The 12,702-nt window shown below is 53.2% G+C and overlaps 2 protein-coding genes across 4 annotated transcripts in view; one reads left to right on the top strand and one right to left on the bottom strand.

Moving 5' to 3' along the window:
* OGDH (oxoglutarate dehydrogenase) overlaps positions 1-12,702 on the top strand; it is a 385,968-nt gene that overhangs the window by 112,711 nt on the left and 260,555 nt on the right. The gene's annotated exons all lie outside the window — the stretch shown is intronic.
* The window catches only part of NUDCD3 (NudC domain containing 3), an 85,568-nt gene continuing 81,910 nt past the window's right edge, over positions 9,045-12,702 (bottom strand). For all 3 annotated transcript variants that reach the window (XM_058534736.1, XM_058534738.1, XM_058534739.1), the window contains one exon: positions 9,045-10,801. In XM_058534736.1, coding sequence (XP_058390719.1) covers positions 10,691-10,801 — 111 coding nt within the window. In that variant the 3' untranslated portion in view covers positions 9,045-10,690. The remainder of the gene's footprint in view (positions 10,802-12,702) is intronic.

Below are 12,702 nucleotides of genomic sequence, written 5' to 3' on the forward strand. Positions count from 1 at the left end.
GTGTATTTACTATAGTTTTTTGCTTTGTGGTTACCATGAGGCTTACATATAACAACTTATATCTATAACAACCTATTTTAAGTTGATAACAACTTAATTTTCCATTCTAAAGCTCTACATTTTTAATCTCTCTCCTATTTTAGATTTTGTGTGTGTGTGTGAGGAAGATTGTCCCTGAGCTGACATCTGTGCCCATCTTCCTCTATTTTAATATGTGGGATGCTGCCACAGCATGGCTTGATGAGCAGTGTGTAGGTCCATGCCCGGGATCCAAACCCATGAACCCTGGGCTGCCAAAGCAGAGCACAGGAACTTAACCACTACACCACCAGGCCAGGCCCTCCTATTTTAGATTTTTTTTTTTTTTTTGGTGAAGAAGATCAGCCCTAAGCTAACGTCCATTGCCAATCCTCCTCTTTTTGCTGAGGAAGATTGGCCCTGGGCAAACATCCGTGCCCATCTTCCTCCACTTTATATGTGGAATGCCTGCCACAGCATGGCTTGATAAGCGGTGCATAGGTCCGTGCCCAGGACCCGAACCTGCCAACCCCGGGCCTCTGAAGCGGAGCGCACGAACTCAACCACTACACCACCAGGCCAGCCCCTATTTTAGATTTTTGATGTCACATTTTACATCTTTTTATCTTGTGTATTCCTTAACTAATTATTGTAGTTATAGTTATTTTTACTACTTTTGTCTTTTAACCTTCATACTAGCTTTACAAGTGATTAATCCATTACCTTTACTATATATTTACCTTTCCAGTAAGATTTATTCTTTCTTTCATATGTATTTTTGATACTAGTTAGCACACTTTCTTTTCAGCTTAAAGAAGTCCCTTTAATATTTCTTGTAAGGCTGATTTAGTGGTGATGAACTCCTTTAGCTTTTGCTTGTCTGGAAAACTCTTTATCTCTCCTTTAATTCTGAATGATAACTTTGCTTGGTAGAGTATTCTTGGTTGGAAGTTTTTTTCTTTCAGCACTTTTAATATATCATGCCACTCTCTACTGTCCTGTAAAGTTTCTGCAGAAAAGTCTGATGATAGTGTTATGGGGGTTCCCTTGTGTATAACTAGTTGTTTTTCTCTTGCTGCTTTTAAGATCCTCTCTTTGTCTTTAACTTTTGACATTTTAATTATAATGTGTCTTGGTGTGGGTCTCTTAGGGTTCCTCTCATTTGGAACTCTCTGGGATTCCTGGATCTTAAGTCTGTTTTCTTCCCCAGGTTAGGGAAGTTTTCAGCCATTATTTCTTTAAATAAGTTTTCTGCCCCTTTCTCTCTCTCTCTTCTTCTGGGAGCCCTATGATGTGAATGTTAATCTGTTTGATGTTGTCCCATAAGTCCGTTAAGCTATCTTCATTTCTGTCATTCTTTTTTCTTTTTGCTGCTCTGATTGGGTGAGATTCACTGCCCTGTCTTTGAGTTGACTCATCCTTTCTTCTGCTTCATCTAGTCTGCTGTCGAATCCCTCTAGTGTATTTTTCAGTTCAATTATTGTATTATTCAGCTCTGTGACTTCGATTTGGTACTTTCTGTCTCTTTGGTGATGTTCTCACTGTGTTCATCCATTCTTCTCCCCAGTTCAGTGAGCATCTTTATGACCATTACTTTTAACTCTTTATCAGGTAAATTACTTATCTCCATTTCATTAAGGGTTTTTCCTGAGGTTTTATCTTGTTCTTTCTTTTAGAACATATTCCTCTGTTTCTTAATTTTGCTTCACTCTCTGTGTTGGTTTCTATTACAGTAGATGAAACAACCACCTCTCCCAGTCTTCATGAGGTGAACCTTGTCATTCATAGGCAACTAAAACAAAACAAAAAAACTTAAAACCTAAACTTCACACCTTATGCAAAAATTAACTCAAAATGGATCATGGACTTAAATGTAAAATATAAATGATAAAACTTCTAGCAAAAAAAATAGGAGAAAATCTTTGAGATCTAGGATTATGTAAAGATTTTTTAGACTTGATACTGGAAGCATGATTCATAAAAGAAAAATTTAATAAATTGGACCTCATCAACATTAAACACTTTTGCTCTGAGTAAGACTACAGTAAAAGGATGAAAAGATTAATTATAGACTGGGAGAAAATATGTACAAATCATACACCTGACAAAGAGCTTTTATCTAGAATATTAAAAAAAATTTTAAACTTGATATTAAAACGATCAATCCAATTAGAAAATGGGCAAAAGACCTCATAGACATTCCCCCAAAGAAGACATATGGATGGCAAGAGGCATGTGACAAGATGTCCACCATAGTTGACCACTGAGGAAATGCAAATTAAACCACAATGCGATACCAGCACACACCTGTCAGAATGGTTAAAATACAAAATACTGACTGGCTGTATTAATTTCCTATCGCTGCTGCAACAAATTACTACACATTTAGTGGCTTAAAACAACCAAACTTATTATCTCACAGTCCTGGAGGTCAGAAGCCTGAGATGAGTCTTGAGGGGCTAGACTCAGTGTTGGCAGGGCTGTGTTCCTTTAGAGAATCTGGGGAGGAATCCTTTCTCTGCCTTTTCCAGCTTCCAGAGGCTGCCTGCATTCCTTGGCTCATGGCCCCTTTCATCTTCAAAGCTAGTGATGGCTGGTGGAGCCTTTCTCACATGGCATCACTCTGACACTGACTCTTCTGCCTCCCACTTCCACATTTAAAGAACACTTGTGATGATATTGGGTCTACCCAGATAATCCAGAACAATCTTATTTTAGAGTGAAACAACTAATTCTTTCATTCCATCTGTAATCTTAATCCCCTTTGCATGAGCTATGCACTGGTTCTGAGGATTAGGACATGGACACCTGTGGGGCTGTCATTCTGCCTATCACTGCACCAAATGTGGCAAGGACGCAGAGATGTCAGGTCTCCTACATTGCTGGTGGGGATGTGAAATGGTGCAGCACTCTGGAAAACAGTTTGTCAGTTTCTTATTAAGTTACCCATGCACTTAAACATGAAACCCAGCAATTGCACTCCTGGGTATTTACTCTAAAGAAATGAAAACTTATGTTGGCACAAAAAACCTGTACACAAATGTTCATAGTAGCTTTATTTGTAACAGACAAAAACTGGAAGCTACCCAGATGCCCTCAGATGGTGGATGTTTAAACAGACTGTGGTCCATCCATGTCCAGGCCATACTATTCAGCAATAACAAGGAATGAACCACTGACACACACAGCAACTTGGATGAACCTCAAGCAAGGTATGGTGAGTGAAAAAGCCAATCTCAAAAAGATACATGCTGCATAATCAATTTACATGCCACTCATTAGATACTGTGATTGCAGCAAGGGAGAACAGATGAGTGGTTTCCAGGGCTTAGGGATGGGGGTGCCTATAAAGAACCTTGTGGCAACCCAATACTTCAGTGTCTTGATTGTGGTCGCAGGTACACGGAGTCACATGTGATGAAACCACATGGCACTGCACATGCACACACACGGGCATGCAGATGGTGGACTCTGAATGAGGTCTGTGGGTTGCACCAATGTCCATTCCCTGGTGGGATGCTGTACTGCAGCCACTGGGAGAGCTAGGTGGAGGGTGCATGGGACACTTCTTCACTTCCTTTGACTCTATAATTATTTCAAGATAAGAAGTTAAAAGTGAATCCCAGAAACATGTCTAGGATGATGTTTGCCCAGGTGTTGAAGACAGCCCCTGGGCTCTTGGGAGGCTTCACCCTCCAGCTCTCTCCCTTCCCTTCCCCTGCTCTGCGCTCTCCAGGCTGGCCTGTGTGGAGCATATCCAGGCTCCTGCCTTCCCTGCCTTCCTGAGGGGTCAGCCAGTGGGAGGGCAGGATGAGAGAGCAGTCAAGGCACCCCGTACCCTCCCTGCCCTGGCACCCCTGTGTGACTGCAGTCCCCCATACCAGGCTTTGCTCACACTGTACTCCCCATCCCTCACCATACTTGTGGGTCCCCTTGATCTGCCACACCTCCATCAACAGTTGCTCCCTGAGTCCCTCAGACTCTTCAGACCCAATGGAGAATGGCATATCTTTTCTGCCAGGACTCACTTGATGGAAGCTCAAATTTGGGATCCTCCGAGCTGAGCGCAAATGGAGGCTAGGATTGGAAGGCACTCACCCAAGGATACAGTGAGGAAGGGGCAAGGTGGGCCAGGGTCTGGACCTTAGACCTTGAGGCAGCAGGTGTGTCAGTGAGAGGTACAGATGACCATACAGGCCATGCTGGCTTGCTACTTGACAAGACTTGCTCCAGGGCAAAAGGAACAGCCATTGGGAGCAATCCATCCAACACCACCAGGCAAATAAATGTACACCACCACCCGTGTCCCCAAGGCCACAACTCTACCACCTCAAGGAGTTTCTGGGGCTGCTGTAACCAACTGCCATAGACTCAGTTGCCTAAAACACCACAAATTTATTATCTTTAGTTCTGGAGGTCAGAAGTCTAAAATCAATGGGAAGAATCCATTTCTTGCCTTTTCCAGCTTCTGAAGGCTTCCTGCCTCCTTGGCTCATGGCCCCTTCCCTCACCTTCAAAGTACATCTCTCTAACCTTTGGTTCCATGGCCACATATCCTTCTCTGACTCGGACCTTGCTGCCCCCTCTTATGAGGACCCTTGTGATGACACTGGGCCCACCTGGAGAATCCAGGACAATCCTTCCATCTCAAGATCCTTCACATAATCCATCTGCCAAGTCCCTTCTGCCATGCAAGGTCACAGGTTCCAAGGACTAGGACATCTTTGGGGGCTGTCACTCTGCCTCCCACTCTGCCCCACCCCTCCTTGGAAGGGGGAGAGGGATGAGGAGGGGGAGGGGATGGAGAAGGGGGAGGGAATGGAGGAGGAGGGAGGGCGGAATGGAGGAGACCAGGCCTGGGCGGAGCGGTGACATTTGTCAGGGTCTCCGGTGGCTGCATCATGAGGGGCCAGCAGAGGAGGGTGCAGGGCCATGAGTCGCAGGTGGAGGGGGGATGGTCCTGGGTTCAGTCTGGCTTCTGGCAGGGAGGGGTCTGCACAGCTCCAGGAGGCCAGCAGGTGGAGGGCAGTGTTCCCCCTGATACTGATCCCCCATGGGAGGGATTCCTAGAGGGGCTGCAGGCACCATCAGCCCTTCCCACCGAGCACTGGTCGTTTTGCAGCTGAGGCACAGGAAACAGGCCCTCTCCACCTCCCTGTGGCAGCCTCCGGCTAGACCCGCAGGTGTGCCTACCTCTTCAGGCGTGGAGACAACGGTGAGGGGCGGGGCAAAGTATGGAGTCTGTGGGGTCACAATGCCCCTGGAGGGGTCGACAGGTGGTTTTGTGGGACCTGCCACCCCGCACACCTGGGCCCGGGTCTGCACCTTCCTGCTGGCACTGGCTTCGAGTTTCCTGGTGGAGCCGGTGGACCAGGGTCCTGAGGACCACATGCAGTGGGCTGGGACTGGCTGGGGAGATGAAGAGGGAGAGAAGGTTGGGAGGAGGGGAAGGAGGACATGCAGAGGCTGGTTGGGTCTCTGTGAGGCTGCCCTCCCCAGCTGGCTCCTCCCTGCTGGAGCCCTTGGGAATTTGGGGTCAAATCCAAGGCCTGACCCAGCTCTGGGGTGCGCGGGGTGTGTGGGCTCCACCTGGCCTCCTGAGTCCATCCCCAGCCCTGTCGGCCTGGGTCCTTATCTTTATGCTTTATCTGGGTCACTAACCCAGGTAGTTGGAGGTTCCGGAGACCGGCGTTGCTTACAGCAGCCATAAACACCTGTGACTGGCATCATGGGTGCTGATCCATCTGAGGGGGTACCCAGGATGCCCTGCATGACTTCTAATGCTGTCTGGTCCAACAGACTGCAATGGAATGCTCCAGAAACACTGCCTGCCTTCCACTTAACCAAGGGGTTGAACAAGAGGGCCCACTTCTGCCACTAGGTCCTCATGTCTAGAGACAGGCAGGACATACCTGGCCCTCAGGGCAGTCCCCAGCTGGGCAGGCGTCTCTCTGAGGAAACCAGCCCAAAGGAGGCTTCACAGCAAGTGAGACGAGGTCAGTGGATTCATGGGTCCTCCCCAGGGGTCCACCAGGGGAGGCCTCTGATGGAGTCCCCAAGGACCCCGTGTCCCACCTCTTGGCAAAAGAGTGGTCTAGAGACAAGTTGTGCAAAACTCCTACCTGCCCAAGGCTTCCTCTCCCTTTTCCTTCCTCACCCCACGCTTGGATCCCGAGTTGCTTGTAAGTAAGGCTGGGGCGGGCGGCGGGTTGAGAGCACAGGAAGGCACCCACCCTCTCTGGGTCTGGGACACCCCAGCCCCCTGCCCTGTCCCATGGCTGCTCATTCAGTGAGGGTCCCAAACCTATGGCTAGCCAAACGGTTGGACCCCAGGTGCTCCACAGGGCTGGGCAGGACCCACTCGCAATGCCATTCAGATCAGTGCTTCCCAGACTTTGGAGGGTCATCAAAATTCCCACCCCAGAGTTTGCAGTCCACTACGTCACATCTCAAGTAAGTTCTCCTGGTGCCTGTGTTGCTGAGAAGCATTCATGGTGATGTGTGTGGGAGTCGGCACAAACCCCTGCACACAGGAGGCTCGGAGTGGCCACTAATGCTCTTTTTGCTTCCAAGACACAGGAACGGGGTGTTTATCTTGAGAACACGCAGGACATCTGGCCCCAGCAGGGCTGCTGGAGAACACACCTGGTGCTCCTGCACCTTCCCAGCCTCCACCTCCCCCTGAGGGCCTGCCTAGCCATGACAGGTGTTCATGGGGCTGCTGGTGCCTTCCCCACCTGAAGTGTCCCCCTAACCCCAGCTCTGCAGCCCCTGCCCAGCCTCTGTTAACCCCAAACTCCCTGCGCCACCACTGTGGAGCATGCTCTGCGGGCCAGGCACCGCTATCTGTGGTGGCTCCTGACTTCCCACACTGCAGCTCAGCAGTCTTCCCGAGTCCAGGCCCACCAGAGGCTGCCAGGTCACACAACAGCCCAGACCCCAGTTCCTGGAAAGTCATGACCTGGGCAGCTTCTCAATGCCCTGCCCCTCAAGGAGCAGGCCCCTATTCCCTGCAGGAGGAGCCTCCCCAAAGCCCCCAGCTGTGCCACCTCTATGCCCTGTCCTCTGGTGGCCCCGTCCAGTGACAAGGGGGCCCCGTCACGGGGAGCCCTCATTGGGGAGCACCCAGCAGCCAGGTGGCTTACACATGAGTTAGCTGCCCTTCAGAGTCCTTCTCTTGGAACATCTGAGTTGTTAGGATTTCAGTGGGCGAATGACTGGGGGCCTCTCCCTCCACTCCTCCCATCACCCATCTGCGGAACGTATGCCAGTGCCGGGGGTGGGAGGGTGTCCCACGGGTACCAGAGGCAGGAGGAACCACTGGGCCACCCAGGGCACAAGGCAGGAGTGGGGTCCACTCGCGCCTTGGGGGCATCACTTCCTCTGTGGCCATGGTACAGCGAGGGGTTGGCCCAAAATGTCCCTAAGGCCCCATCCAGCTCTGGCAAAAAAGCCTAGGGTCTCTCCCAGGAGGAACCAGGACAGAAGTAGCGGAAGGCCTGGCCTGGGTTTCCTGGAGAATCCCTGACTCACTTGCGGGTCCAGGCATCTCTCCTGCATGGGCCTCCTATAGGGCCTGCTTCGGGGAAGATGGCCACATCAGGCCCACTGGGCTCTCTATCCACATGGGAGCGTGACTCTGTTCCACCACACTGACCCATCCCCTCAGCACCAGCAAGACTGAGTCCTGGGGGCTGCACTCTCCCAAGGGAAGCTAGAGCTTCCGTGAACCCAGCCCATCCTCCTGACACCCTCCAAGCAGGCAGCTTCCCAGGGCAGCCCGGAGCTGAGAGGAGGGCAGGGCAGATCTAAGGCCCCACCGGGCACCTGACAGACCCTTCCTCCCTCTGAAGGCAGGCCAGTGCACTCAACCTTCAGTCGTGAAGAATAAAACCAAGATAGACAGACTAAAACAAAAACATACTCGTTCAGGCTGGCTGAGGGGTAAGCTGAGTCTGAGACTACTTTTTCTTGTCCCTGACTGGGGTCATGACAGAGACTGGCAGGAGAGGCTCCAGCTTCCCAACCACATCCACGTGGGCACCAGGTGGCCACGAAAGCTCCAACCTGGTGTCCAGGGAAAGTACGCCCAACAGCGGCCCGGCTCAGACGACCTGCCTCCCAGACCACAGGGCCTGGTCCCACATGTGCGCCCCACCATCCTGGGCACGTGCTCTGCTCTGGCGCCCGCTCTCTGACCAAGGGGGAGAGTGCTTACCCAGGGCTGGCCGGATTCTGCACCCACAACTTTACTCTCTTTATCAGTGGAAATGAGCCATCCCATCCGGGGCTAAGCTCGCTGCCAGCTGGCCCGCCCTGGGAGCAGATTGGAGGTGGGTTGGGTCTGTTCCCCAGGCTGTGTTCTGGGCGGTCAGGTCTTTGTATGGCAGCTGCTGCCTCCCAGACACATTTCCACACAGAACACCCCTGACTGTTCTCCCTCCTGCGCGCTTTGGGGGCAAACTGTTGGCTCTCCTTCCTGGCAGCTTATTTCTAGTCCTGGGAGGTTGCTCAGGAAGGCTGCCATTCAGCCATTTAAGCATTCTTCATTCGTTCAAGAAAAGCTCATCAAGAAATACCCACCAGGTTCTGTCCATTGAGTGCGGCCCAACACAGCGATGGGACTGAGGAAGGGGACGGTTAGACACCTGTGGTGCCTGGAGGGGGTGCAGGCAGACACATGAGCCAGCGTTCCGGGGCCAGTGCAGGCAAATGGGGTGCCAAGAGCCCTCCAGCTGAAGTGTTCTGCGTCCTGCGCTCACCTGGGGTTTTCAGACCTGCTGGAAATGGTTGTAAGCTGCACAGCTACAATTCTTTTTTCCTGATCAAAAGCTTATTAGATTTCTAAAAGCTGTGTGTAGTCTTGCCAACGTGCAGGCTGGATGGGAAACATCTTTAGGAGATATTTAGGAATTCCTCATTTTGGCGTTTGCTGTGTACGTGGGCCAGGGACCTCATGGCTAGAATTTGGGTAATGACCACACACACACAGAGAACTCGGCAGCAAATGTCACACACAGACCCAGAAGTGCTTAAATACAGATTTATTGCAAACCAACACTGGAGACGAGGCAACTTCGCAGGTGGGCACCCTGCTTTCTGCGGACCTCAGCTGATGGAGCTCAGGGGCCAATTTGCTGCTGTCGTGTCTAAAGAGAGAAAACAGGTAGAGCGCACCAGCTCCAGGGCCCAGGCCGGCAGCAAGGGGCAGAGGATATCCACAAGACGGCAAGGCTGACCTGCAATCAGCTGTGTGCGACCAGTGACCCCCCCAGCCCACCACTCCCAGATGGGGTATGCTACTGTTAGAGTGGGCAGGGTGGGAAGAGATGCAACACTGAAAATAAAATCAGGCAAGAGAAGACAACTGACCACGGAGTCCACGGCTCCCGAAGTCAACCAAATAGCCGAGGTGCTGGTGTGCCACAGCCCACCTTGTCACTCTGGAAGACCCCCGCACCGGGTGGGAGAGGGGATGAGGTGGAGACATGAGAATGGTTCTCAGGCAGACATCTGCCATGAGACCTTTTGTTATGTGGGATAGGCGTGAAAATCCTGGGGACCCTGAAGAACGGTCCTGGCAGCTCTATGAGCAGCCTCAGTGATGAATGCAGACAACACGGCTCTGTGTCCCCTTGGCGGTACTTCCGCCAGCCACCTAGTATCTGCACCTCCAGCTCAAAGTGACCAGGGACCCAGGGATGCTTCTTATAGAGCCGTCAGTCACCCTGTGAGTCAGACTGTGATGAACCAGTTCCCACCTACACAGGTGAAGGCGGAAGCCTCCATAAGGACCACGACCCAGACCAGGCTCCTCCTCCCCCAGCCGAGCAGGCAGAGCTCAGGAGAGCAGGTTCCTGGGTGTGGAGACCTTCAAGGTGCCCGCCCACCAGGGCAGCCCCACAGTCCTGGAGACGTGCACACAGGGCCCTCTAGGATTGGGGTGCAGGCTTCGGGCCCTGGGAGAGCGATGAGAGCAGAGCTGTGGGAGCAGAGCTGTGAGCTGTGTGTGGCATGGTCAGGCCTCAGGCAAGAAGGGCCCAGGGACTGCGGTCTTCTGAGGGAGCCCGGCCTGGTGCACTTGGACGAGAACCAGTCCCACGAGAAGAAAGCGCTGGGTCCGGTGGGAGCAGGGCCGCCTGGTCAGAGGACAGACAGATCCTGCTGTGCTTGAGGCCATGAGACCCTCTCTCAACATCCAGATCTGGCAATCAGGACTCCAGTTTCCGCTGCTCTGCGACGAGGCCAAGGCAGGCACTGGACGCTTACAAGCGGAGAAGCGAGACTGCACATAATGTGCCCAGCAAGAGGTCAAGACTGAGGGTTCCTCAAACTGCCCAGAAGCGCAGCGCCTCTGCCCAGCTTCAACAGCCGGCCTGGCACCCATGCCCCGCCCCCGGAACAAGAAAAGCAAGCAAAGCGCGAACAGCAGCCGGCAGAGCTCGGGTGACGGGGGCAGCAGAGGCCAGAGCTGTGTCTGCTGGGACGGCCCCTGCTCTCCAACACCCTCTCAGCCCACCCTGCTCTGGAACCGTCTGGAAGTGCAGGGTCAGGGCAGAGGCCAGGTTCACCCTCAAAAGACACGCTGGCGAGGGCGAACCAGACAGCGAGGCCCTGGCAGGAGAGAGCCCAGGCCCGCTCCCCACCGGCGAGGGCTTCCTTTCCTTCAGTTTTAAAACTGCACAGCCCCTGGGGAGATGTTGAACATGGCTGGGTCGAATCGCTGGCCTCGGAAGGGAGAGCCTTCAGCGTCCCACCCCTTCTGCAGCATCTCATGGACTTTCTACAAACAGAAAATAGAGAGGTTAACGTCCCAGAGCAGGACTCAACTCTGCTTCCTCCAGAGGAGGACCCACCTGGGGTGACAGCAAACCCTCCACGATCCTGTGCTCCTCACATGCTGATTTCATCCCATCTTGTATCCAGTGAGCGCTGGCTGCCTTCCTGGGTCAGCTGCGGCTCCTTCTCACCAGGAATCTCTGTCCCAACTCCTAATGGCCTGAGGGCTACAGCCCACAGGGTCGACTGAGGTACAGGGGGATGACCCTGCTCCCCTTTCCCAGGGAGGAGGCTGGCAGCACCAAGGCCTGCACCCTCAGATAATCCAGGGGTGATGCAAGCTGTGACTTGGAGGGATATCTCAGGAAGTCCCACGACTCACCAGTCACAGACCACACAGTCCCTGGGCGGTGGAGGCAGAGCTGATGATCAGCTATCCCAGCCCGTGGCCAGGGACTGCAGGATGCAGCCTGTGACGAAGGCACCTCCCTGTGTTGCAGGCCCCCTTCTTCCCTGTGAACGCACTGGGCTGGGGACCATCTCCCCTTCCTTCTGACCAGGAGAAATGCAAGAGTCTCGCTGCCGCAGGGCCTGGGCTACCCTGTGGCAGAAAGCCCTACCGACCTCTGGTCTCAAGGCCTATAGACTGAGCAGTGGGGAAAATTCCTGGTGTTTGACGAGGCTTCAGGACTCTCCTCCTGACAGGGGCCTTCTTTTTCCTGTTATCAAACCTAAGTGGTACAGCAGCAGGTGTGACAAAGACACGCACTGAGTATTTGGGTTAACTGATATTACTCCCAACTTGGTGCAGAAAATGCACACCGGAGACCTTGGAAAGAGCACCTGGAGAAGCAGGTGCTGCAGCCCTGCAGACCAGCCGCCAAACACGAGGGGCCCCACCCACCGCCCAACTCACTGTGCCAGCCAGGGAGGGTGTCGGCCACAGTTGTGAGGTGACTGGCTTGTCGCCACAGCCACAAGCTTCCCAGTGGCCTCTGTCTGCACTCTCTTCCTCCAGCTCCTGCCCGCCACTCCCTCTGAAGCCTCTTCTTCCTTGGTCTCCTGTTCTCTCACTCCTTCCAAGGCCCCCATCTGAGGACTGTTGCTTCTTGGGTGAGCTCTGCACTGAGCACTCACACCCTCTGAGCACAGAGCCACGACAACGTCCCGTGCACCGGCCTTGCCACGGGCAGTCTGATGAGCCCTCACACTCCAAACTCCAACATGGAGCCCCAGCCCACTCCTCACACTGGTCCTGCCCCAGACCTCGCAAGAAATGATACAGTTTCATCATCACTACCTACTTTCTTAAGCTGCCCCTCCTCCCCTCGGCCCTCATCTGAAGCCACCAGCGGGTCCTGCTGAAGCTCTAGCTCTGATTTCCTTCTTCTGGAGACTGGCTTTCCTCCAGGGATCACAGAGACTGTGGGTTAAACCATCCATGGCTGTATGGCCTTCAGCACTGCCAAGTTTCACCAAGTTCAGCTCTCTCATTGCCAGGCCGCACCGGCTCTGCCAGCTCCTCATGTAGCTTCTCGTGCCTCATGTTCTTCTCTTGGTCCTGAACCTGGCTCCCCACACTGCACTTCCCTCACCAACTGTGTACCGAGGACGCTCCATGTGGAACCCTCAGGAAGTCAGCGTCACTCCGGATGCTCCTTCCTGAATCCCTGCCAAGCCCAGATGAGTCCCAGGTGGCTGTTGGTGCCAGGCCAGGCCCTCGGACACTCTCCCAGCTCCAATACCATGGCCTTGAGATGTCGGTCTTTTAGTATCTCCAGGTCACCCCTAGGTCCTGTCACGTGTACTGCCAGCCCTGGGCTCCTCTGTGTCTAATGAAGGTCTCATAAGGGCACTGCTCTCGGCCAGGCACTCATGTCCCCCGGGTCAGCATGCTGCCTGGCA

This window comes from Diceros bicornis, chromosome 41 (genome assembly GCF_020826845.1).
Source record: "Diceros bicornis minor isolate mBicDic1 chromosome 41, mDicBic1.mat.cur, whole genome shotgun sequence".
Taxonomy (NCBI): Eukaryota; Metazoa; Chordata; class Mammalia; order Perissodactyla; family Rhinocerotidae; genus Diceros; species Diceros bicornis.